Source organism: Carya illinoinensis, chromosome 10 (assembly GCF_018687715.1).
Source record: "Carya illinoinensis cultivar Pawnee chromosome 10, C.illinoinensisPawnee_v1, whole genome shotgun sequence".
NCBI classification, from domain to species: Eukaryota; Viridiplantae; Streptophyta; class Magnoliopsida; order Fagales; family Juglandaceae; genus Carya; species Carya illinoinensis.
This window is the reverse complement of record NC_056761.1, coordinates 1152952-1180522: the sequence shown is the minus strand read 5'-3', so window position 1 is coordinate 1180522 and position 27571 is coordinate 1152952. Positions and strand designations below refer to the sequence as shown.

Sequence of the window (27571 nt, the reverse complement as noted above, 5' to 3'; positions counted from 1 at the left end):
ATGGGATGATGATTCAAGTAGCTCAGATAGTGAAGCAAGTAATGAAGAATCAGCAAATCTTTGTCTTATGGCTAAAGATGACATTGAGGTAACAAATCTTGATAATATTGAAAATCCTTCATATGAAGAATTGCAAAATGTTTTAGAAGAGATTTATGAGGAATTTGAAAAATTGGGTATCAAGTATACTGCTTTGAAAAAGAAAAATTCTTCTTTAACAAACGAAATTGAAATTTTAAGAAAAGAAAGTATCATTTTGAAAGATGAAAATCTTGAATTGAATAAGAAGAAAACCGATTTAGAAAATATTGTTGAAAACTTTACGAATGGAAAAAGAAATTTTGAAAAACTTCTTGGTAGTCAAAGATGTGTTTTTGACAAGGCAGGTTTGGGATATATGCCAAAACAAAAATACAAACCTTATAAAAATTTCTTTGATAATCATTCTACCTCAAAGACTAATATTCAAAATTCTTTTCATAAAAATAATTTTGTCAAAAAAGGATATTATTATAATCATTCAAGTTTTTCATATATGTCACATGCTATTTGTAATTTTTGTAATAGAAATGGTCATAATTATCATACTTGTCCTATTAGAAGAAATCATACAATGACTATTAGGGCCATATGGGTACCTAAAAATCTTGTTTCTTCTAATACTAATAAATAAAGGACCCAAAGAACTTGGGTACCAAGAAAAATCATTTTAATTGTTTTTATAGGTATGCATGAAGTCATCCACAAGCAAAAATAAGTGATTTTTAGATAGTGGATGTTCAAGACACATGACGGGAGACAAGACTAAGTTCTTTGATCTTAGATCTAAAGAAGAAGGACACGTGACATTTGGAGACAACTCGAAAGGGAAGATCGTGGGAATAGGTAAAATTGGAAATGAATCTTCTCTCATAATTGAAGATGTTCTACTTGTTGAAGGTTTAAAACATAATCTTTTAAGCATAAGTCAATTATGTGATAAAGGATTTACAGTTACTTTTAAAATGAATAAATGCATTATTTTGAATGATCATGATTGTAATATTTGTTTTATTGCTTTTAGAAACAATAATGTTTATACAATTGATTTTGAAGAAATTACCTCACAAGATGCTATTTGCTTGTCAGCTCAAAATGAAACTAGTTGGTTATGGCATAGAAGATTAGGTCATGCCAACATGGAACTTATTTCCAAACTTTCAAAAAAAGATCTTGTGAGAGGTTTACCAAAAACATATTTTCTTAAAGACAAAATTTGTGATGCATGTCAATTTGGTAAACAAACAAAAACTTCTTTTAAAACTAAGAAACATATTTCCACTACTAGACCATTGCAACTGATACACATGGATCTTTTTGGACCAAATAGAGTTGCAAGTCTAGGAAGAAAATATTATGCATTTGTTATTGTTGATGATTTCTCTAGATATACTTGGGTCATCTTTCTTGCTCATAAAGATGAGGCACATAATGCCTTTACCAAGTTATGCAAGAGAATTCAAAATGAAAAGGGCTATACTATTTCAAGTATCCGAAGTGATAAGGGAAAAGAGTTTGTTAATAAAAATATTGAAACATTTTGTGATGAAAACGGTTTTATTCATAATTTTTCTGCTCCTCGAACTCCTCAACAAAATGGGGTAGTAAAGAGGAAAAATAGATCTCTTCAAGAGATGGTAAGAACAATGCTCAATGAGAACAACTTGCCTAGTTATTTTTGGGCCGAAGCGGTAAGTACTGCATGTTATGTTATAAATAGAGTTATGTTAAGGTCTAAATTAGATAAAACCCCCTATGAGCTTTGGAATGAGAAAAAGCCCAACATTGGTTACTTTCATGTATTTGGATGCAAATGTTTTATTTTGAATTACAGAGATAATTTAGGCAAGTTTGATGCAAAATCTGATGAAGGTATTTTTCTTGGGTATTCTACTAATAGTAAAGCTTATAGAGTATTCAACAAAAAGATTTTGACTGTACAAGAATCTATGCATGTAGTATTTGATGAATCTAATTCTCCACTCTCCAAGAAATCTATTGATGAAGAAACAGAAGGTATAAATAACACAGAAAGTCTCAATCTCAACAAAGAGAAAGCAATAGAGGAAGTTCAACATGGAGCCATCAGGAAATATCATCAAAATTTAATACAAGATGCAACCAAACAGTGGAAATTTGTAAAAGATCATCCAGTGGAACAAATTTTGGGAGAACCTTCACAAGGTGTAAGTACTCGATCATCTCTTAGAAATATTTGTAATCATACTGCTTTTCTATCTCAAATTGAACCCAAAAATATTGATGACGCACTTCTTGATGAATCTTGAATTCTAGCTATGCAAGAAGAGTTGAATCAATTTGAAAGAAATGATGTTTGGACACTTGTTCCTAGACCCAAAAATTATACTATTATTGGAACAAAATGGGTTTTTAGAAACAAGAAAGATGAGTCTGGAGTCATTACTAGAAATAAGGCTCGACTTGTAGCCCAAGGTTTTAATCAAGAAGAAGGAATCGATTATGATGAGACATATGCACCTGTCGCAAGATTAGAAGCTATTCGAATGCTACTTGCATATGCTTGTTATAAAGATTTCAAACTTTTTCAAATGGATGTTAAAAGTGCTTTCTTAAATGGTTTTATAAATGAAGAGGTATATGTTGAGCAACCTCCAGGTTTTGAAAATCATATTTCCCCAAATCATGTTTTCAAACTCACAAAAGCACTATATGGACTTAAACAAGCTCCTAGAGCTTGGTACGAGAGACTCACTGGTTTCTTGATTGAAAAAGGTTTTTCAAGAGGAAAAATCGACACAACTCTTTTCATTAAATATGAAAATGATGATATTCTTTTGATTCAGATTTATGTTGATGATATAATATTCGGTACTACTAATGAAAATATGTGTCAAGTTTTTGCTAAGACTATGCAGGAAGAATTTGAGATGAGCATGATGGGTGAACTTACATTCTTTCTCGGATTGCAAATTAAGCAAGCAAAAAGTGGGACATTCATCAATCAATCAAAATATATTAAGGAATTACTGAAGAAGTTTGGGATGGAAAATGCTAAGGAAATTGGAACACCAATGAGCCCATCAACTAAACTTGATAAAGATGAATCCGGTAAGCCAGTTGACTCGAAGATATATCGAGGTATGATTGGTAGCTTATTATATTTAACAGCCAGTAGACCAGATATTATGTTTAGTGTGTACTTATGTGCACGTTTTCAATCATCTCCAAAAGAATCACATTTAATTACAGTTAAGCGCATTCTTAGATATCTTAGTGGTACAATTAACTTAGGGTTATGGTACCCTAAGCACACATCTTTCGATCTAATCAGCTACACAGATGCAGATTATGCTGGCTGTAAAATAGATCGAAAAACACTAGTGGAGCATGCCATTTCTTAGATCATGCATTAGTTTCCTGGTTTAGTAAAAAACAAAATTCTGTTGCACTATCTACTGCTGGGGCAGAATATGTTGCTGCGGGTAGTTGTTGTGCTCAAGTTCTCTACATGAAGCAACAACTTGAAGATTTTAAACTCATGTATAATCACATTCCAATCAAATGTGATAATACAAGTGCTATAAATCTTTCAAAGAACCCAATACAACATTCTAGAACTAAGCATATTGAAATAAGGTATCATTTTCTTCGAGATCATGTGCAAAAAGGTGATATAATGTTAGAGTTCACAAACACACACGATCAGTTAGTAGATATTTTCACAAAACTTTTACCAGAAGATAGATTATGTATGATCAGAAGAGAAATAGGTATGATGCATGCTATGAATATCTCTTAAAAGATAGACCAGAATCAATAAAAATAGAGATAGATTTTTTTTAATACTTTTACATAAATTTGAGATTCTTAGCCTCATGTTTGAGACGCTCATTCTCTTCATACAATATCATGTCATTCTTATTCATGGGAACCGGCAAGCGGAATGAAGAATCTAATAAAGATTTCAACTGTTTATTCTTCTGCCGAATGATTCCTTCCCTTGTGTGAGACTCTTGAACAATTTGTTGAAGTACAACAATTTGTTCTTTGAGCTTTTCAACTTCGTGATTTTTGGCTTGTAGCCGCTGAGAAAAAGCCACAATAGAGGAAGAGTAGCGAGTCTCAAGACTCACCAAGTCATAAATAGCATCAGAATCTGACTTATTAGTCAGATTATTATTTTCTTGCTGCAACATGGCACCAATGGTAGCTGCAGAAAGAACAGGAGGTTGAGATGCAGAATGCCTCATGGATGGATCTAGAGAAATGTTAGAAGAATGAGCCATTGAGAAAAGAATAGAAGGCTCAAAACGAGAATGCTGAAGGAATGCAGATGAGTTATAGAGATGAGATGAAAACTTGATGCGGATTGGATGAACTTCAGGACTGATTTTATAGAGATAGCATAAAGAATAAGACAAACTATTTTCTCTTCAAATCTTATTTAGTCAAAAGAAATACAAGATATGCTGGACACACATTGTCAAAAGTTTTCTTACTAAGCCAGCGAGATTAACAGTAGATTGTCCCTATTTTTCTAGTAAACGATGAACCTCTGCTGTTATCTGCCGATGTTGACCTTGTATCTGAACCCTTTCTCGTTCCAGCTCCTCTATTCGTGGTTGCAGATCATGAGCATACCAATCTGCAAATTTTTTCAACTCTTGATTTTCTTGCTTTAGCCTTTTATTCTCACTATCCTTATTAGCAAGCTTCTGTCGTAACTCAGATATTTGCATATTAAGATGATCAATCTCACTCACCCTCGCCATTAACTTTCGAGACATGATCGTAACAGAGGCAGTATATTGATTACTGAGCATTCTTGATTCTGCAATAATCTCAGAATCAGCCTTACTAGAAAAACGGTTCACTGCTCCTATCATGGTATTGATGGCCTCAGGAGAGAAGATTGATGATTGATGGGTCAAGGGTTCCTGATTCAAGTCTGGAACATTAGTGGAAGAGAATTGCTCAGCCATTCTATCGTTGTGAAAAAACAGAACTCAGGTCAAGAAGTGATTATTTTTTTGGCATCCGATAGATGAAAATGATCATTTTTTTATTGAAACTCGGAGCCTTCAATCCCGTTTGTCAACAACATCAGGCGATTGTTTAAATCTTCAGCCGTATTAAATTCATAGAGTTAGGCCTCAAGGCTTTGCAGCACTTGTCGGATCACGGACGGCTCCATTTTTCAACTATCTACAGTGACTATTAAACGCATCATTTTCTTCAGTCCATTTACTTGTTGCGGATCCTTTTTAATGATGCCAAAAGGGGGAGAAGTGTTAGACTAGAACATTAACATCGTTTGAATTGCTAAACTTATTATATATATTTGGAATTATATTTATACTTTTGCTTGAAAAACTAACGCACATTCTCAGGGGGAGCTTAAGTATTAATTCAGGTTTCAGGTTCTATCAAGTATTTGTCATCATAAAAAATGGGGAGATTGTTGAACCCAAGATTTTAAGTTTTGTGTAATTATATATTTACACATGGATTTTGATGATAACAAATGAATTCAAAGAATAAAGAAGTCTCAAGCTCAAGTTGTCTACACAATGGAGTCAAGCACATCAAGGAAACAAGCATGAGCAAGAAGGGAACAAGTTCACATTAAAATTATAGAGTAATGTTGTAAATCTCTTCAAAATTCGAAATTAGGATTAATGCTCAAAATTAATATTTTATCATAAAGCATTAAAATACATTTTCCACATGTGCATGAATATTTTTGAAAATTAAATTTGAAAATTTTGAAAGATGATTGATTGTCATCTTTTGCATGTGCATGCCTTGATTAAAGGGTTGAACTTTGAAAATATTAAAGATGATTGATTGTCATCTTTTGCATGTGCATGCCTTGATTAAAGGGTTGAACTTTGAAAATATGAAAGATGATTGATTATCATCTTTCACATGTGCATGTTTTATTTGAATTTTTTCAAAAGTGATTGATGCTTTTTTTAGACTTATACAAAAAGTAAAAGATTAGGTTTGAATTTTTTGAAAATGAAAGTGTGCTAATTTTGTCATATGCCAAAAGTAAAAGATTAGGTTTGATTTTTTTGAAAAAGTGAATGATGTTGTCTTTGACAATTGAAAAAGAAGAACCTTTTATTTGAATTCTTTGAAAAAGTGAATGATGTTGTCTTTGACAATTGAAAAAAAATAACCTTTTATTTGAATTTTTTGAAAAAATGAATGATGTTGTCTTTGACATGTGAATCTTTTTAAATTTGAATATGAAGTCTCATATGCCTATAAATAGATCATTTGAGAGCTTCACATTTACAACTCCAAGAGCATACAACATTCATTCAAAACTTTCATTCTCTCTTCTCTAAACATTGAGCCTTAATCCTTGTTCATTTTAAGAGATATAGTTTGCGCTGTATTGTTCTTATTTCACTCGTTGAGGAGTGTTTTCTGATAACCTACCCACTATCAGCTTTTGTATCAGAAAAAGGGTGTGTATAACCCTTGTGTGTGTAGAAAGTATTCTACACGGGGAATAGTTGAATCACCACGTCTAAGGTGATTGCAAGTGTAGAGGGTGTTCTACACGGATCCTTTGTAGCGGTGTTGTTCAAAGGTGTAATAGGTTTCTATCTCCACCTGAAGGAGGTTGAATAGTGAATTTGAGAATCCTCAAGGGGTAGCTTGAAGCGAGGACATAGGCAGTGGGGCCGAACCTCGTTAACATACTGAGTTTGCTTCTCTCTTACCCTTACTCTTTATATTTATTGTTATTTCATATTTTGTTTATATTTTATATTATATATTTGATTTATAATTGTTATTTTTTTTAATACAACTCAATTCACCATCCCTCTTGTGTTAGTCATCTGGGCAACAAGCTGCCATTGAAAATTTTAATCTACAGGACCACAATATTTGACTATTCACCCCCAAAGCAAGACTCATAGCTGCTAATGTCTTATCACTAAAAAAATAAATAAATTCTTCTGTGTCTTATCCCATCCCTCCACCGGTCCCTTTTAATGTGAAGAATAAGGTTTTTATGGTCTAAATAAAAAATATATAAAAATAAAAAATTATAAATGTGAAGTGAAAACATTATTGGTTACATGAGGATAAAATTTTAACCATATCTTACGCGTACTAAAAGTTAAACTTCGTCCGTTTTGATTATGAATATGTATCATTTTATTTTATTTTATTATTATAATTTTTTTAAAATTTTTATATAAAATATAATAAATAATTTAAATTTTTTAATTTTTAAAATAATAATAATATTAAAAAATAATATTCTAATAATATTTTTATTAAACTTTCCACTCAACATTTTTTATCTCAACTTACTATCCCAACTGCACTTAGCATATGTTTAGATATTATAAGAATTTTTTTATCATTTTCAATATTTATAATAATTTTATTTTTAAACATTACTCAAACTTAAAATACTTATTAAATTTAAATTTTTAAAATTTTCATCGAATCATGATTATTCAAATATAAGAATCAAGACAAATTTTATAAATTTTAAATAAAAATAATATTTATACAATATTTTTAATTTATAATAATTTTATTCAATATTTTATATCTCGTTTATCAAAATTTAATAAAATATCTTCTTTCAAACTATTTTATCATTTCACTATTAGTGTCCGAACACGTGCATAGTTCCTGATTTTTATTTTTAAAATATTTCATATTTTTGAAATGTTTCACAAAATTATTGTAAAATAAATTTTATTTATGAATCTTTCAATCGTCATCATTTTATTTTATGTTAATGGGATACATTTTATATCAGAAAATGATGATTGAAGTTCAAACGCTTACGATTATCAGTCTGCTTAGCATTTTTTTTGGGCCTATTTTTAGTTCAGCTTATATTATTTTAGCACGAGGCTTTATTTTGCGGCATTTACAACTAGAATTAGGCCCGTTCTCAACCATAACTCACCTGGCCCAGCCCACCTAAGAAATCCCAACTCAGAAAATCCATAAACGTTATTCATGAAAAAGTGCAAGGGCATTTATGTCATGCAGGTAAAATACTACAGCTATATATTTGCCCTATTCCCCTGTGTTGCCTTCACCGTCTGGCAGCTGCCGACCCAGCAGTCTCTAGGGTTTCTCACACTGGTAATTTAATTTAAATTTTTTCATTTTTTAGTTTTGTATTTGGTTTAACCATATGTAGCGCGGCCCTTAAGATGGCCTTCCTCAGTGAAACAGTCATGGAAGCGTGTCGAGTCATAGCTGCGCGAAATCATCACGTACGGTTCTCTCTAGGGTTTTCCTTTTGAGTCCACTTTTCCCAGCTGAGCCGCCTGAGCGATATTATCCGTGAGGCATTTCCCTTTGCCATTGGATCTGTCACTTCCATATTTTTCTTTGGAGATTAATTGGAAGATTTCAGATCCATTGGTATGTTTTGAGTGTCCCACTCTAAGGCGGGGAACAGTTACTACCATTAGTTCAATATTATCAGCTCTACTAAAGATTGTCAGCTATTTTAATGTTTCTTCCTCCCGATTAAGATTTATTTTTGAGTAATCAACATCAACTTCCTTTTAATTAAGAGAAAGAGAGAAGCAATGCGTTGGCACGAATGATGATTCAATTAGATGTGTTAAAGGAGAATTCCTTTATGAACTCACTTATTGAGGCATATGTAATTGTCTGACTTATTGCCAGTCGCATCTTAAAACTTGGCTCCTTTTTGTGTTTCGATATGTTTGTTTCTCGGTCTGCATTTTTTGAAGCGTTTCTCTGTCTGCATTTCGAATTAGCCGGTCCAGCTTTGGAATTTGAATGTGTTGATTCTGTATTTTGATTCATAATACAGTTTTTTATTCTGGGGTTTTGCGATTCCGTCATATCGTCGTGGGCGTTTGAAGTATGCTGTATTCTGTGAATTGGTTCATTTGAATGAACCAATCGAAAATTATTTTCGAGAAAGATAGAAATCTTCCATCGATTACTTTTGATTGCAAAGAACCTTAAACGTAGATGATGTACATAGGATCTTGATACTGGTAATGATTGTGCTGCGATCTCGGTGGATAAACTTTTTGGTAATGGGTTGACTTGGATTGCGAGGTTAGAGAGTCCAAAATCTTGTGCGTCGTGGAAAAGCTCCTTAAAACCTTGACAATTTGCACGATATGACCCTATTTTTAGAGATTGCTACTCATCGTTTCATTGATCAAACATCATAATTTATTTTTTATCTTACCAATTGTGAAGTATATACAGATAATGATTCAAAGAATTCAATTAATTTAAGAAAAATTAAAAAAATTTGAAAGAAAAAAAAAAGAAAAAAAAATGTGATTTGTGTAGAATTTTTCCTGCACGTACCCGTGAATGTTAATTTATTTTTTACTCTTTTGGCCTAATTATTTTTCTTGATTGCATTTTGCTAAGTTATTATTGCTTTTGACCCTTTTTTGTTCAATTTTTCAAGTTGGCTACTGTTTTGAAAGTATGCCGACGGCTTATATACTTTGGCCTTGGGATGGATTGGCTCAGGCAGGTTTGGCAGCTAGTGGGATGAGACACAATTTTTTATTTTATCATTATAGTTTTTTAAAATTTTAATATAAAATATAATAAATAATTTTAATGTTTTGAAAGTTTGATATGATTTTTTTAAATTTTAAAATAATAAATTTTAAAAATAATATTTTATATTTTTATCTAAAATTAAAATTTTTCATCTTCCAAATTTACCCTTACTCCATCCATTTATGAAGGGATAAATTAAATAATGTAATAATCAAGCAGGACAAATTCCACCGTTGTCATTTAGCCAAAAAAGTCAGAACAGTAACTTTCATGTAACATCTAAGAGCATTGGCAATTAGCCTTGATGATGCAAGTTCAAAATTTAGAATGTTGTGGTTATTTTTCTCAGTCTAGCTATACACGAAAAGTTTTGAGACTTCCGTCTATAGTAAATTTATGCCCCTCACCATACTTGGTGAGTTACAACAGTGCAGAGATTAAATCTATATTTTATTATTTTATCAATTTCCATACTCCACTTTCTTTATTTTTTCTCTTCTTTCATCCTGAAATCATCCATTTTTTTTTAGTTTCCTTCTTCTCCTGAAAGCATGTCTCTTCTTCAACCCATAAGCCTCCTTCTCTTTATCTTCTCCGTCGTGTTGTTATATCTACCTGCAACCATATATCCGAAGTAAATTCACCCTCCCTCCAAAACTCACATTATTTTTCATTAAAAAAAAAAAAAGAAAAAACAAAAATCTGGAAAAGAAAAAGACTAGGAAAGAAAGAAAATCAGAGAGAGAGATGAAAGGGAAAAGAGATGCGAATGCTCAATAAAATACCTGTCATTGCAGATGTGGGTTGGCAGCAACGTCATTGTAGACGTCGTCGACGGCAACTGGTGACGATGCTGGAGAGAGCTCACTTAGCTCAATCTGGGGGGGAGGGGACTCGAGAGCAGGGGCACGGTGGAATGCCAGGGATAAAAAATAAAAAACAAACCTCAAATACTTGGAAGCTACATTTTATGGGAGATATATTGATATGGGTCTGGGTAAATATTGGGCCTAACACCAAACATCATGTTTGTGCTGTGGATAATGTACATAATTTATGCATGTTATTTTCTTGCTTGTATTCATTGGTGAAATGCAGGGCATTTTTTACAATTTTCTAAACAAAACTAGATGGCGACTATGTAAAATATCTACACCAACAAAACTAGATGTTTGTTGGCAACCATAATTCTAAATGTAAATATTGGATATAATAAATGTTGGTATATTTGTATATGTGATTGTTGAATGAATGATTGGCGAAATATATTTATTGAATAAATAGGTAAGGGAAAAAATAGTTAAAAAATAATAATTTTATTTTTTAATAAAGTTAATAATTGATATATGATGTGTATTTGTAAAATATTAAAAAAATACTAAATATTATTAAAATATATGATATTATATTATTATTTAGACGTTAAGATGGTTAATCCAACGTTGGCTCATCTAACTAAAACTTGATATTATGGTCAAAAGTTAAGATTCTAGCTAAATGTTAAACTTGGTGCCAATGCTCTAAGACTACACGAGAGCTGAAGGACGTGTACCTTAATAAACTCAAGTTCTTTAACAAGTGGGTGTAAATTTCTTAATAAAAATACAAATGGGTGAGAAATTAATATCATCTTTCTCTTGCTTTATTTTTAGGTTATGATTGGATGATGAGATAAGATGAGTTAAGATAAAAGTGAGATAAGGATATCATCTAAATTTGTCTTTCAACTTTAATCTCTTTTTTAAATGACTCACAATTACATGAATGTGTGTTTCATATTAATCTCTTTTTCAAATGATTAGTAATTAAATATTATTTTATTATTATTATTATTATTATTATTATTATGTGAAAATGTATGAAAATTTTAATTATGAAATGAAATGGGTTAGGAATGATTTTCAATCCAATCTGAGCCGTAATGATAATTCAACTTAACATCTACAATATCGGCTTCTTTCATTTCCAGAATGGAAAATGCAGATTTTTTGTAGGATGTGGGTTTCGAGTCTGTATTTCACTTTACGTTGGTTCAAAAGAAAGAGTGTGATTAAAGTTCGTAACACATGGATCAAATTTTAAGCCATTAAGCTTGGTTGAACTTGCTTGTGAAACACGGAAGGATAAAGATATGAATTGAAATCTTAAAAGAGATTAATTGTGAGCCATTTGAAAAAATCATTTCGCATATTATACATTATATTTTTTAATTTTATTTATTTTTAAATTCATTAAATTCATCATATATTTTATAAGAATAAAAATTAAAAAATTAAAAAATCCCTCATGATATAGGATGATGAGCAGAATTTTCAAACAAACGGTTAAAAGACGAATCAACAAAGCTTCATAGTTCATGCTTCTGACAAAAAAACAATGCCTTCAATTCATTTGAGCACATCCGGATGTATGCGCCGAGAATATGCATGCCCGAATGCTGAAGTCTTTTATGAGCCAGCCAAGATGCAAGGCAAAGCAAAAATCAAAAAGAAATTTTAATATTATTATTATTATTTTGATATCTAAAAAAATTGAATTATTTATTTATTGAAATTAAAAAAATTATAATAATTAAATGAAAGTTGTTAAATGCTTTTTGTTAATCCATCCAAACCTCCCCTTAGTTTCTCTAATTTTCAAGTTCATCACATCCAGCAAGCTGCTAATTAGTCCCAGCACTTCTATGGAGTATTTGACTATAAAATTAATGACAACGATGGAATGGCAAAACAGTAAGCACCAAGCACACTCACTCAAAGAATAGTTTTACTTCAGTTTCATCTTCTTCTACCTTTCCTCGTCCACAATCTGTAAATACCATAATATATGTAATATGTATATTAAAGATAACACCGACTCGTCCACTTAAAAGTCTCACATCAATCAACAAACTCTCAGAACAAAACCCCTCTATTTTTCACATTCATGAGAAAACAAGAAATAAAAAGTGGCCAAACCATATAGTCAGTTATGTTATATAACTTATACCGAGAAAGAGGAGGGAAAATCAATCGAGAAAGCCGGTTTTGCGCCAGATAGCATTTCTAACCTGGCGCAGATCCCTTCCCTTCAGAGTCCTACCAACACCTTCCAGAACCGAAAACGTCGTCTTAGGCGACACCCCGGAGCCCCTGGCAACGATCTCGTGAGGTGGTAACATATCGGCTTCTTCTCCATCATCGTCGTCCACATCGAGAAGCAGTACGTTACTCCTCTTCGCCATGGCATTCGTGAGCACCGGCACCTTCATCGGCGCAGACTGATGGTGGTGCAAGTTCCTGCCCTGCAGCGACTGCGAGTACTCCCTCTCCGGCGGTCTCGGGATTGATGGAATCGCTTTCGTTGATGACGAAGACGTGGATGATATTAAAGGCTTGCGGCACAGGAGTGGTCCCTCACGGAGGGTCTGGTAGCGCAATCGATCGGCTTGGGGTAGCACGGAGAGTTCCGATTCCATCGATTGCCCGAAATTCAAGCGGCGATGGTGATCATGGTGGGTATCGGAGTGGTTAGGTTCGGTAAAATCAGCGGTCCAGAAGACTTCTGCTTCGTTGAGCTCGTGTTCTCCGGGAGATTTAGTGGATGATGGTGCCGGAAGGGAGAAAACGCCAAGGAAGTGGTCGGAGGAGGGTGAACGGCGGTGACGGTTCCCGGTGAACTCCATTTTGATTGGGTCCGACAGAGTCGCCAAGTAACAGAAAGAGAGTGCAAAAACAGAAAAGTAACAAAAAGAGAGAGGGACAGAGGGAGTGGGGAACTGATGTGGCGGAGAGTCGCAGAATGCAGCAGGGGAGGTAGGGGTTGGACCGGGACGGGAATGAGAGTAGGAAAAAATAGAATTCAGGTAGAAAATACTGTAACGTGGGACCCGCGAAGGGGTTGCACTCGGGTTCTGACGTGGCCGATGTAAATGTGACCTCGTTTTTTCGTGAATGGGTCCCACATGCAAATAAAAAGGTAGAGGGTAAGTCGCGTCATACCTTAATCTGGCAGTGGGAAGCTTTATCTATGCTACCGTGTAGGTTTTTCGCAAGACTCTTTTGCATTCTGACCTATTTTAGTAATTCTGACTTAAAAAGAAAAAAATTAGTACCGTCCAGGGTTGTTGAATCAAGTCAATCAAGTTATTGTTTAAAACAAAAAAGTCAATCAAGTTATCAACTACCATGCTAAACAAGGGGTGGGTCGCGGGATCCGGCACCCTGTCCTGCCCACCCCGGCTGGCCCCTGTTAGGCTGGGATGGAGCTCCCATCTGCCCACATCTGCCCGTAAGCTTTGAATGGAGTGGAGTGGGCTCAGTCAAGACTACCAATTTACCAACAAGCTGAAAACCGTCCATATTGGTCCTGAGGTTTTGGAGTTTCCATTAATGTACTCTGCATTAACTGAGAATCTTCTTAAATAAACCGTCGCCCTTCTTTCTTTCTTTCCGAGTTTCTTTCACTTTGCTCAGCTTCTTATCCAATCCTATACACCGACTCTATGTCATCTCTCTCTCTCTCTCTCTCTCTTGTCAGAAGCCATGGCGACAGGGTCTACACTGCGAAGCAACATCTGCTCTATCCCTACCTGTCAATTTGCACGAGCAACTCCGTCACCTTCCCCACTGGCGGTTTCCCCGTCACCATTACTCACCGGTCGTCAGTTCAAGGATAACAACAGCCGCTTGCCCTGTGATCTCAGCCAGCCATCACACGGAGTCTGACGATGTCAGTGTCCAGGTCATTGCCGGGAAGTGACATCATTGTGCCGGGCGACGATGCCTAAAACGGGAATCTCTTTAAGGACTTTAAAGTTGCCTTCGGATACCGATCGATCTTCGGTGATTCCCATGCACTCCCGGGTACGCGCACACCCTCACTGATTCAATTGGTTTCCTCTACTCATTTATCTTTCTTTTTTTATTTTTTATTTTTTTATCTTTTCAAATTTTCAAAAAAAAAAAATCAATTTTTTCAAATATCAAAATAAAAATAATATTAAAAAATTATATTATAACAATATTTTAATTTTATAATATTTTTATTCAAATATTTCTTTCTCGTTTTTTAAAATTCCATAAAATATTTTAAATCAAATCATTTCTATTTTATCTAATCTCAATTTAAATATTTCACTATTTTTTACAAATTATCTCAATTTATTTCATCTCAACTCACTATCTATACTAAAACTTATTCTTACAGAATATTTCCGCCCTATCCTCATGCCTTTTTTTTTTCTTTTTTATTAATTGTAAATCCAGTATTTGAAATTTTATGTTTTTGCAATTTGAAATTCATGATCTCAACGTTTATAAAGTTGATATCCAGATTTTAGGAGACTTAAAAGTAAATACATCTATTGATTTTTCCAATCAAAATCTAACAGGAGCTTATGTGTAAGCTATTATTTGGCTGCCACTGATATCAATATCCAGGTTTCTCAATTGAAGGTAAGTGAATAATATTAAATACAAGTTTTAAATAGATAAAGTCTTATATTAATTATTTGTAAAAATGTAGATTCTATTAATAAATAATAGTTTTTTTATATTATATATATATATTTTAAGAAGAGTCGGTAGCCACCCACATAGTGGTCCCGTCCTAATTTTATTAAAAAGTCCTCACTTATAATGGAGGAATACCGTAGTATAAGATAAGTGCTAAAAAACTAACCCAAAACCAAGTATCCAAACAAACAACCCAAAAGACAAAAGAACAAAAAAAAAATCTAACAGGCCTAGACTCAACAAAAAATAGAAACCAAAACCAAAAACCAAAGCACCTGCAAAAGGAACAGTCAACATAAAAGAGTCAAGAAAACAAAAAAAGAGAGAAACGTACCAGGTACTACCCATTGCGCAAATAAGGGAGACCAATTCTGTCCAAACGAAGTAGACCACAGAGCTGCTCGGGTAAAGTATCGTTAAAAGACCAATCCATATTTAAACCCCCAACTCCCATTTTGGCTAAAAAATCGGCCACCGCATTACCTTCATGAAACACATGGTTCAAGCGATACTCCATACAACCCAAAAGACCCCTCAATTCCTCCCAAAAATCCTCTAGATACCAAATATTACACTTACCCTTAGTACACCAACGGACAATCATTTGAGAATCAATCTCAATCTCAACCCGATGGAAACTAAACTAGTGGCACCTCCTAACCCCTTTCAACAAACTTCTCAACTCAGTGAAATTATTAAACCCATGATCCAAGAAGATCGAATAAGCCGAGTAAATCCTACCAGGACTGTCACGAATAACCCCCCCAGCACCAGTCGACCCTGGATTCCCTAAGCTACTACCATCAGAATTAAGCTTCATCCAATCTTGAGGTGGCCGCTTCCATCTGATCACACGAGGTTGCCGAGGCTTAGGATATAAAACCGGGATATCCAACCTTTTCAGAATATCAACATCATGACTAGAAATCCTAGAAACTTTCATAAATAAAAGCATAATCCTACGGATCCACAACTTCACAACATGCCAAACTGATTGAACTGATTCCACTTTATCCTCAACCCAAGCTTTACAACGCCTATTCCAAAGCTGCCAATAAATAATAGAAGGGAGAATACCAAAGATAATCCTTAACTGAGAAGACTTACTAGCACGACGAAACCAAAAATTTATTTGCTCCTTCCAAGTATGGAAAACACCCATATGGACACCTAAATGGGTCGCTGCCAACCACCAAATACGCCTGGCAAAATCTCCAGTGCAAAGAACGTGATTTAAATCCTCCAAATGTCCTCTAGCACAACAATTACATTTAGATACAACAGGAATTCTAATCTTCTTGATCTTCTCATCCAAACTCAAACAATTATGGTAAGCCTTCCACATCATGACAGAAATTTTGTTGGGAACATGAATATGCCAAATCCAATGGGCCCAAGGTAACAAAGGAGCTTTCACACGAATACAGTCCCAAGCACTTTTTGTATTAAAATTTCCATTATTATCCTTCATCCAAATTAGGATATCCTGACCATCCTTCCTCACAGCCAAGAACTGAAACAACTCAAAGCCTTTATGTTGACCCACTAATCTTTCCAAAAGAGGAATATCCCACCCATTATCAATCCGACACTCTTTGAATCTAAGCAAAGGTCTCTCAATAACGGGAAACTGATCCCCAATAGGACCACCATCCACCCAATTATCATACCAGAAAGAAACATTTCCTCATTCACAAGCCACTTAGAATTATTTAAAACCTCCGGGATACAATGCACAATAGCTTTCCAGAATCTAGTTCCCTTAGTAGGGTTCAAGAGGGATAAATGATTATCTTGCACATACTTGCCTCTAAAGAAATCTGCCCATAAAGAATTACCCTGAAGAAGACGCCAAGCAAATTTCATATGTAAGGCCCTCTGAACATCTTCAAAGTCCCGGATACCCAAACCGCATTCTTCAGTAGGATGACAAATATGTTTCCAATCCACCCACTTCCTCTTACCTTTCCCTTCAACATCACCCCAAAAAAAGGAACTCATAATCCTATTCAGCACCTGTAAACACCATTAGGAACATGTAGAACTGCCTTAAGATGAATTGCCATGCTCGATAAAACATGACGTAATAGAATCACACGACCCCCAGTAGATAACATTTTCATTTTCCACCCTGCAATTTTCTTATTAAAATTCCCAATCAGATCACCAAAGTCACAAACCTTCAAACCCACCACAATAGGAATACCCAAATATTTAAAGGGAAAAAAACCTTATGAAAAACCAGTCATACGGAGAATTGAGGACTTTCTAGTATTAGAGATTTGGTTAGAAAACAAAATTGCACTTTTATTTTTATTAAGGACTTGACCTATCCAATTCTCATAAAGATTAAGAACCTCCATTAGCCCTCTCATAGACTTGTTCCTACCATTAGCAAAAATAACAATATCATCCGCATACATAAGGTGGGAAATAAGGGGAGTACCTCTGGCTTGAGAAAACCTACCAATTTTACCATTATCAAAAGCTTTCTTAAGCAACTGAGATAACACCTATTGCATAATGACAAATAAGTAAGGAGAGAGCGGGTCACCCTGCCTCAGACCATGCTCACCTTTAAAGAAACCTAAAGAGGTACCATTCAACATAATAGAATACCAAGGAGAGGAGATACAAAGGTTAATCAGGTCACAAAACTGAGAAGAAAAACCAAAAGCACCCAGAACGTGAATAAGAAAACTCTAATTCACTCTATCATAAGTTTTGGACGTATCAAGCTTAACCAAAACATTTCCCCCATAGGTAGTTTTATTAATAGAATGGACCATTTCTTGAGTAAGACTAATATTTTCAAAAATGCTGCGACCAGGGATAAAGGCCTATTGCTCCTGGGAAATCATCTTAGGAAGCAAATTCGTAAGACGACTCACCAAAATCTTAGCACAGATCTTATAAACCACTGAGCACAAACTGATAGGTCTAAACTTATCAAAACTCGTACGAGAATCAATCTTAGGAATCAAAACAATAAAAGACGTAGAATAATACCTGGGAAGCAACTGGTGTTGAAAAAACTCAGAAACCGCATCCAAAAGGTCCGCTTTAACAATATCCCAGTAGAACCTGAAGAAACTAGAACCAAAACCATCTGGCCCCGGGCTACTATCAATAGGAATACGGAACAAGGCATCCTTAATATCATCAATTGACGGGGTATTGCAAAGCATCACATTCTCATTCGTAGTTCACCGGGAAAAATAAATCTCGTAAACTAGGGAAATCACGAATACTATTCTCACTCAAAAACTGGTTGAAATGCTCAACTGCCGCCTTATAAATCTCAAGAGGGTTATTTAAATGAGTACCATCTGCAAGAAACATATCAGTAACCCACTTTTGCTTCTTAGCATTAAGATACGCATGGAAAAACTTAGAATTATTATCCCCATCTTTAAGCCATCTATTCTTAACCATATGAGAAAGGCGAATATCTTCCCGACCCTTCCAAGTTAGGAGTTCCAAATTAGCAGCCAAGAGATCATTATCATCCTCAATAGAGTAAGAATTCTGAAGGCTATTATCAATGCGATCTATACGCTGCTCAAGCTCTTTGATAATCACATCCGTCCTCCCAAAAACACACTGGTTCCAATCCCTAAGTGCCACTTTGAGTCTTTTAAGCTTAAAGGATAACTTAAAAAGACCAGCACCAAAACCAGTTTGATTCCAAATCCCCTCCACGAAGCTAAGGAAATATGCATGGTCTGTCCACATAAATTGGAAACAAAAAGGGCTAGGCCCATACCTAAAAAGATCTTCACCCATTTGAATCACTAAGGGAGCATGATCAGACGTAGTGCGGGGCAAAACCTGAGAGAAAACGTTAGGAAAACAATTCAGAAAATTAGAATTAAGGAAACAATGATCTAACCTTGCCCAACTACGAGACAGGCCTCTTTGACCATTGCACCAAGTCATCGACGCGCCTTTTGATCTCATGTCCATCACACCGCAATTTTGAATGCAAATATTAAAATCTCCCATAGTAGTGAAAGGCCGAGTGTGTCCCCCCCGTCGTTCCGAGTTCTCTCTGATAATGTTAAAGTCACCGCAAAGAATCCACGGAAGATCTCCATTACTCATCTCAACCAGATCATCCCAGAGATGCTTCCTTTCGACAAGATTACATTTAGCATAAACTATAGTAAGAATAAAGATGAACCAATTCTCCTCAACTTTCAAAGAAACAAATTGGTTCGACCCCCTCACCCACTGTATAGAAATCTCAGAATTCCATAACAACCAAATTTTTCCACACAAAACTAGTACAATTATACTTCCCCAAAAGGGCTGAAATTTTATCTTCCCTCAAAAAAGGCTCAGCCAAAGCTATAATATTAGGCTTGAATTGTTTAAGAATTTTCTGCAACCTTAACTTGGAAGAGTGAACTCCCCGTATGTTCCAAAAGAGGATTAGACTAATCATAAATTAAGTTTATTAGGACGAATAACAGCCCGTGTGGAATTTCTTTTCGGAAACTTACTGACTTTTTTGGTCATGCCTTCTGAGTCAGTACAATAATCCTTTTGCATATCCTCTTTCATACTAATTTTTTTCAACTTCATGATCTGATTGTGTTTTGTCAACCAACTCTTTGTTACCTCCCTCATCTTCTCCTGCAGAAGTCAGGCGTTCTACTTGCTCTCCATCGGTATCCGGTATCATCATCTCATCATTCCAGCTAGACCCATCCTCTAGTAGTTCTGTGACTTGAAAAGCAGGAAAATCATTATTCGGCCCTTCCCTATCTGTCAGACCCAAAGTCGAAACTGCACCCTTCTCCACACACATCTCACTAATCAAATGCACACCACCCTCATTCTCTTGACCCAAGATTCCATTAGAAGAACTTGGATCCCCTGCACAAACTTGATTTAGTGAATGTCGTGGGAGCTTAGGAGACGTACCAAAAAATTCCCTCTGCACCTCCGGGCTAGCTACTTGCCCAGTTCCATTTTCATCCTCCAGAGTTCCCTTCCCATCAATATCAAGATGTTTAAGACTACATCAGCCACATGAGGAGCCAAACACTTCTGTTGCACGTCGGTCTTGGGATTACCCGAAGTCTTTGAGTCGGCTACTACCACCCTTTCTTCCGTTGGCTTCACATCCACTTTTACCCATCTCTTTGCTTCTCTCATCGGTTTCTTTTGGTCCATTACCCTGCGGCATGTTTGGGCATTATGTCCCTGACACTTGCATGTAGAACAGTATGCCGGAAGTGTTTCAAATATTATCTCCTGCCTTCTACTTCTCGGGACCCATGGCTTACCTATCCAGAAATAATTAATCGAAGCTTTTGAGGAATTAACTTCAAGACAAACCCGAGCACCATGTGTACGCGTTGCACACCTAGTGGAGTTATCACATCGTATGAACCTGCCGATCAGGGCTGTGAGCATCTTTAACACTGAAGGCTGGTAAAAACTTGGTGGAAGTCTAGGGAGAAACACCCAAACAAGTGCACACGGTGGTTCATAATTTTCATCAAAGTCTAGTGTCCATGCAAAAGGCCTGTAAAACGTGCCATTAACCTCACATGATTTTTTGGATAGGGCCTTGTTAAAGTCCATCTCGTTAGCCATTCTCACAAAAACATGGCATGGACGCTGCATCGTCGACACCACGGGCATCCTTGACAACCCCCAACGGCTGCGAATGAAAGATCTCACCGCATCTAATGAGGGCCTTTGCTTAAGGAATTTCAGAACAACGGAATAACGAAACGATTGGGCAAGCTTTTCAATCTCCTCCATTGAAAACGTAAACACCAGCTCTCCATCAATGGTTTTTGGCTGACAGAAAGAGACCTCCATCTCCGGCAATGGTTGAGGCACTGCAGAAACTAGGTCGGCGAAGGACCGAGCCGGTACTACCATGGGCGGCGGGCCATCAGGGGCCGCCATGTAGCCAAACGGACGAAACCTAGCAAACCAAACCGAAGGAACCCTAGCAGAGCCTTACCACGTATATGGAAAGTTTTTCACGTAAGGAAAGTTAGTGCGGCTATGTATATGGTTAATGGAGACATTATAAGTATCCATAGTTGTGGAGCATATACCAATGTGATTTATACGATTGGGACAAGAACAATGGAATCGGCATGTTTATTTTTATATTATAATAGTTTTTGTGATTCTATACGGCTGGGAAAAAATACATATGTTGCTTTGTGGAGTTTTACGCAAGTCAGTTACAGAAGACTGGAGGTACTTTGTCTTAGAGCAAATAAAAAATTTGTGGGACAAGAAAAATTGAATCTACAAGACTACATGTTTGGTTTTTAGATTCTAAAAGTTTGTCTGATTCTATACAGATGGGAAAAACATATCTGCTGCTTTGTGTAGTTTAGATGCATGCCGGAGATAAGTTCTTGAGGAGCATATAACTAGGTGAATGCCTTTTGTGCATTTATCTCATCTAATTATTTCGTATTTTAAAAAAATGATATAGCCAGTTTATTGAAAAAATAAATGCAGTTATGGACACTCCTTGATAGAGACAAAATAATATTATCTCATAACTTCCACAATGGCAGTCTTTTCGGCTATAAGTTTTATAGAATCTAAAACTGAAATTCTCTTATATACTATTCTCTTATCTCGTTCCTTTCACTCTTCTGAAGTGATATGATACTTCATATATACTTGACCATACATAAAGAACTTTGGTTCGAGAATCTTTGATTGGGATTTCAAAGAAAATGAAGGAACAATCAGAGTTTGCAAGAAGGTTAGGTGATGGAGAAGAAGATGGTTATGATGCTGTTGTTGTGGGGTCTGGATATGGTGGTTCTGTTGCTGCTTGTCGCATGTCAATGGCTGGCATAAAGGTGTGTTTAATGGAAAAAGGGCGGAGATGGGAAGCTCATGATTTTCCGACAGACAGCTTGAAGATCATGTCTGCTGTAAGGATGGAGAACCATAACTTAGGTGTCAGCTTTGTTCTTAAACAAATACTTTAAAAAATTCCAAAATTGGTATTTTTTTTTTCCACAGCAGGAGTTTTCGGCACAACCAAGATACTTTTCCAGTCACAAATGAGAGGATTGAAACTGTCAGATTCACTTGGGTCTAGATTCAGCTATAATGGAAATACTGTGGCCTATCTTGCTGGAAGCCCTGCACCGTTGAGTTCATATGGATTAAACAGAAAGCAACTCTCGAAGATACCTTTTCAAGAACGGTGTTGGAATGGACAGAGTTATATAGAGGAATTAGAATTGAAGTCTCGAGAAGCCAAACAAAAGGCTTCATCTAAAGATAGTTATTTAAGTTAGTTACAAGGGTAGCTAAGTAAAGTTGGCCAGATATCAAGAATTGTATAGTCATAATAGTCCATCACAAGTCTATAAATAGTCCTTTGTACAGATACATCCATTAAGCATTTTGATAATGAGAATGAGTTCAGTTTTATTTTGATCAAACCCTCTATTTTCATTTACAAATTTTACATGGTATCATCGAGAAAATAAAGATTCTTCCGCTGCTCTTCTTGATCTTTTCTTGCTTTCTTCTATGGAAAATTCCTCTGCTTCTATAGCAAATTCTTCTCCTACTGTGACAAATCCTTTTGATGATTCATCGAGTCACTATTATCTGCATCCATCTGACAATCCTGGCGCTCTTCTTGTCTCTGAAATCTTCACGGGTGAGAACTACATTACATGGAGTAGATCTATTTCCATTGCTCTCATTATGAAGAACAAGATAGCCTTCATTGATGGAAGCTTGGCTCAACCTAATCTTGATAATCCTAGCCTTCAAGTGGCTTGGCTGAGAGCTAATAATCTGGTGTTATCCTGGTTGATGAATTCAATTGCCAAAGAGCTTCGTGGCAGTCTCCTCTACTTCACAAGTGCATTTGATATCTAGGAAGAACTCAAAACCCGATATCTTAGAAGTGATGGTCCAAGAGTTTTCACTTTAGAAAAGTCTCTTAGTTCCATTTCTCAAGGCTCAAAATCTGTTAGTGAATATTTCAGTGAATTCAAGACTTTATGGGATGAGTATATTAGCTTTCGTCCTATTCCATCCTGTAAGTGTGGAAATCTGGTTAGATGTTCATATAACATTTTAAAGAATCTCACTGACCGTCAACAATCTGATTATGTAATGAAGTTCTTAATTGGCTTACATGATTCTTACTCAGCCATGAGAAGTCAATTATTGCTTCAATCCCCATTACCTTCCATGAGCAAGGTTTTTTCTTTGTTGCTTCAAGAAGAAAGCCAAAGATCATTGACTAATGCAGTTGGCATCAATCTTGACTCCCATACTATGATTGCTGCACAACCATCAAGACAAGCATCAACAAATGGAGTTAGATTCACAAAGCCAAACAGAAAAACAAATGTGATATGCTCTCATTGTGGCTATTCTGGCCACCTTGCAGACAAATGTTTTCAGCTAATTGGTTATCCACCTGGATGGAAGGGTCCACGAGGCAAAAGATCTTTCCCTACATCATCTGGAGGTGCTGTTCCAAGATTGCCCATTGCTAACAATGTTTATTGTTTGGAGTAGAATCCAAGTATTTCCAACATGATTTTTTCTCAAGAGCAAATTCAAAATTTACTTACACTTGCCAATAGCCTATCAAACTCAAATATTAATCCTACTGCAACAGCTCATGTTGCCTCTACCTCAGGTAATTTTTTCTCTTGCAACACAGTTTCATCATCAAAGAATCATTCCACTTGGATTCTTGATACTGGGGCAACAGATCATATTATTTGCTCCCATCATCTTTTTGATTCCATTACTATTCCCAGTACACCTTCCACAGTTCATTTACCTAATGGTCAATCTGTTCCTATTATCTTTACTGGAAATGTGAAATTTTCACCCAACATAATTCTGTATAATGCCCTTTATGTTCCTGCTTTCAATATCAATCTTATTTCAGCTTCAAGATTGATTAAAAATAATTCAATTGGATTGTTCTTTCTTCAATTCAAATGTACTCTGCAGGATCTCAGCAAATGGAAGATGATTGGGCTTGCTGAAGAGAAATCTGGTCTATACCATCTATAAAACTTCTCTGCTGAAACAAATAATACAATGCCTGATTCTGTTATTTCTTCTACTTCTTTAGCTGAAACTTGTAACACCAATTCTGATGTATGGCATTTTCGATTAGGACACGTTCCATCTGCAAGAATGCAAATCATTAGTTCATTTGATTCTTCTATAAAAGTTGCTCACAATCATGTCTATGAGATTTGCCCCTTAGCTAGACAAAAGAAGCTATCATTTCCTGTATCAAACAGTTATTCCAATAAAACTTTTCAATTAATTCATTGTGATATTTGGGATCCTTTCTCCACTACATCATATTCTGGTTATAAATACTTTCTAACCATCATAGATGATTACACAAGGTTTACTTGGTTGTTTCTTATGAAAGCAAAAACAGACACTCGGTTTCTACTCAATAGCTATATTACTTATGTTCATACTCAATTCAACACAAACATTCAAACTCTTAGAACAGATAATGGTCAAGAGTTTAATATGCCTATTTTTTATCAAGAGCATAGCATTATACATCAATTATCATGTGTTGAAACACCTCAGCAAAATGGTAGGGTTGAAAGAAAACACCAACATCTATTGAATGTAGCTAGAGCTCTTTTGTTTCAGTCAAAACTACCTTTGCCTTACTGGACAGATTGTGTCTTAACTGCCACACATCTTATTAATCGTACTCCTTCCTCCATACTAAAAAACCAGACCCCATATTACCTCTTATTTCAAAAACTACCAGATTATAAGCATCTCAAAGTCTTTGGATGCTTGTGTTTTGCAAGCACAATTACAAGCAATCGAGACAAGTTTCAACCAAGAGCTTCCAAATGTATATTCCTTGGCTACCCACCTCACATAAAAGGATACAAAGTTCTTGATCTACTCACCATCAAAACCTTTGTATCTATAAATGTGGTCTTCCATGAGTCAATTTTTCCTTCTATTCGAAACACCATCCATACATCTTTTGTTTTTCTTGATTTTCCTCAAATCTATGACTCAACAGCCCCAAATACTTCTTCTATATCAATTCCCTCAAATACTTCTTCCAATACTTCTGCTAATATTGAGACTAATACTCTTAGAAGATCTGAAAGAGTTAAGCATCTACCTACATATCTGCAGAATTACTATTGGGGTGGGCAGCGGGGTTCAGCACCCTGCTGCTTCGCCCCATTCACCCCGAGCGAATGGGCCGAGGTGGGGGATCCATAATGCAGATTAGGGAAGCGGGTGGCCCCACTCACATCTAGGGGCTCCTGTGGAGGCAGGCGACAAAGGGAGCCCAACCCCACCCCAGGTTATGTATATATATATATATAACCCTAGGCATAAAACAACGTCCTTTTGTATATTACAAAACGTAGTTGTTTTATGCTTAGGAGTTTTTATAAAAACCCCCATAAAATGACGACGTCGTTCTGGTATGGGGGTAAAGGCCCCCTCCTCCCGAGGTGACTTGCCCCCTTCTAACTCGATTGCCAGTCCTTAAATTCATTGAAATCTCTCTCTCTCTCTCTCTCTCTCTCTCTCTCTCTACTTCGCCATCCATCCATCATATGCACTTGCCTTCGTCGTCCATTTGCATCTCCATCGCCAAAGGTAAGAATCTAATCCGATTATGTTTTTTTTTTTTTTTTTAGTTATGGAGATTGGAGGAAGGATGGGGTTAAAATTGTTAAATGGAGGAGTTGGAGGATGTGAGTCTTTGTGAATTGTGTGCTTTGGAGATTCAATTGTGCATGTGTTTTTATGTGTATTAATTGTTTGTGTGTGATTTGGTGCCTAAACTAATTTCGGATTGGAACCCTAAATTAGTTTAATTTAGGTCCAATTCGAAATCCTAAATTAATTTAGGGGTTTCAATCTGTCCCATTTCTTTTCAGAGATCTAAATCAAATGCATTCATGCCGAAATGTAAAAGAAAACATATATAAAAAACCAAACCAAAACATAACAAAATCGAAATCTCTATTGCAACTGCCAACAATTTTGTTGGATTGATACTTGTCATCTTTTGTTTGAATTTTAAGAGAGATGGAGACTATGCATCATATGATTTATTGTTATTTGTATGAATTTTTGAAATTTGAATAATATTGCATATTTATTAGATATCATAAGATCCTTGTGTTATGTTTATTTTTCTTGCATTCCAACCAAAAAATAAAAAATAAACCATGGAAGCAAGCCTCTGGCGGCATCAAAATCAACTTTGATGTTGTTGTAAGTGAGTCCTTCTCTATTGCAACAGTTGTCATTCTCAGTATAATGCCTAAAACTACGAATAAAGATAATATGAACACAACATTAAACTTTTTCCAAGGTAGTCTCAAGTCTGAATAAGAAATACTTGAGTCTGTTGGCAAGGGTTCATTTTAAGTCCCACCATGTTTAAGTTTATTGACTTCCTCCCATTTCTTTCGGTTACTTTTCAAAAGAGAAAATATGGCTAAATTTAGGCATTTTGAATTTGATGTTTGCGTTTGAATACATATTGTCAGAGTTTTAGTCGTTTTATTTTTTATTTTTTTGGTTTTATAAATCATTATGCTGGCTTTTTATGGCTGGAAGCTCTCTAAACTAGATTCTTACAAGCAATTCCTTTTTGGAATAATATTGCAACTGTTTTATTATATAATGTTTTTGGAGAAATAAAATATGGTTTCTTAGTTTGTATTATTTTGTAACAACATTCGTTTTGATCTGCTTTGTTATTATACATAGTTAACTTTTTAACATCGATACAAATCAATCCTTGGTGTTGCTATGAATATGTGGTGTTGACTACACCTTGACTGTTGATGTTAGTGGCATGTTGATTGTTTTCATTTTTCACTTTTTATTTTTGATTGTTTTGGAGAATCAAGAATGTTTAGTCCTACAGATTTAAGTTATGCTCTCCTACACCTAAACTTCTAACCCTACACCTGGCACTAACTTTACGGACCCTAATCCTGACCTTACAAAGACAAAACATTGTCCTGCCCCAAGCCCACACAAAGCAAAAAACTCATTTCCATAGTTTGATTTCACTTTATCAAACTAGAGACTAGTGACCCCAATAATCCCAAGCAAAGCGTAACCACTGTGGTAAACTCTATGGATATCACTATAGGAAATATAGTACCTCACAATTGAAGGTCCACTTAGAATAATAATGCAAGAAGAGTCTAATATTAAAATCCTTACAGGCGAAGAGTCAATTTAGACTAGAGATTGGACTAAAAAAAATGTTGGACAGGAGTAGTGTGGGTCAATGTTGAAGGGGTATACTAAGTACAATCATGATAAGTGTAGAAGAAAGTTAACTCGTATGGTTATCATAAACGAGTTGCATTTTCAGTTTGTGGAGAGGAAATGGTTCCAAGAATATTCTAATTGCTTGGAACCTAGATTTTATATTCTTTCTTGCCACACTGTGGCAAATGATGTTAGAAAAC

At 35.4% G+C, this 27571-nt stretch overlaps 1 protein-coding gene and 1 non-coding gene across 2 annotated transcripts; one reads left to right on the top strand and one right to left on the bottom strand.

Moving 5' to 3' along the window:
- Positions 1-8615: 8615 nt before the first annotated feature.
- Positions 8616-8708, top strand: LOC122280252. The gene has a single exon (XR_006229834.1). It is a non-coding gene; the product is annotated as a small nucleolar RNA Z266 (small nucleolar RNA).
- Positions 8709-12442: 3734 nt separating this feature from the next.
- Positions 12443-13362, bottom strand: LOC122278139. Its single transcript, XM_043088240.1, has one exon. The coding sequence runs from the start codon at positions 13244-13246 to the stop codon at positions 12590-12592; it is 657 nt and encodes a 218-aa protein (XP_042944174.1). The 5' UTR covers positions 13247-13362; the 3' UTR covers positions 12443-12589.
- Between the last annotated feature and the right edge of the window lie 14209 nt (positions 13363-27571).

Bases quoted from the DNA above. Each gene is read 5' to 3' on its own strand.
- LOC122278139 (XM_043088240.1), bottom strand. From the start codon at position 13,246: ATGGAGTTCACCGGGAACCGTCACCGCCGTTCACCCTCCTCCGACCAC.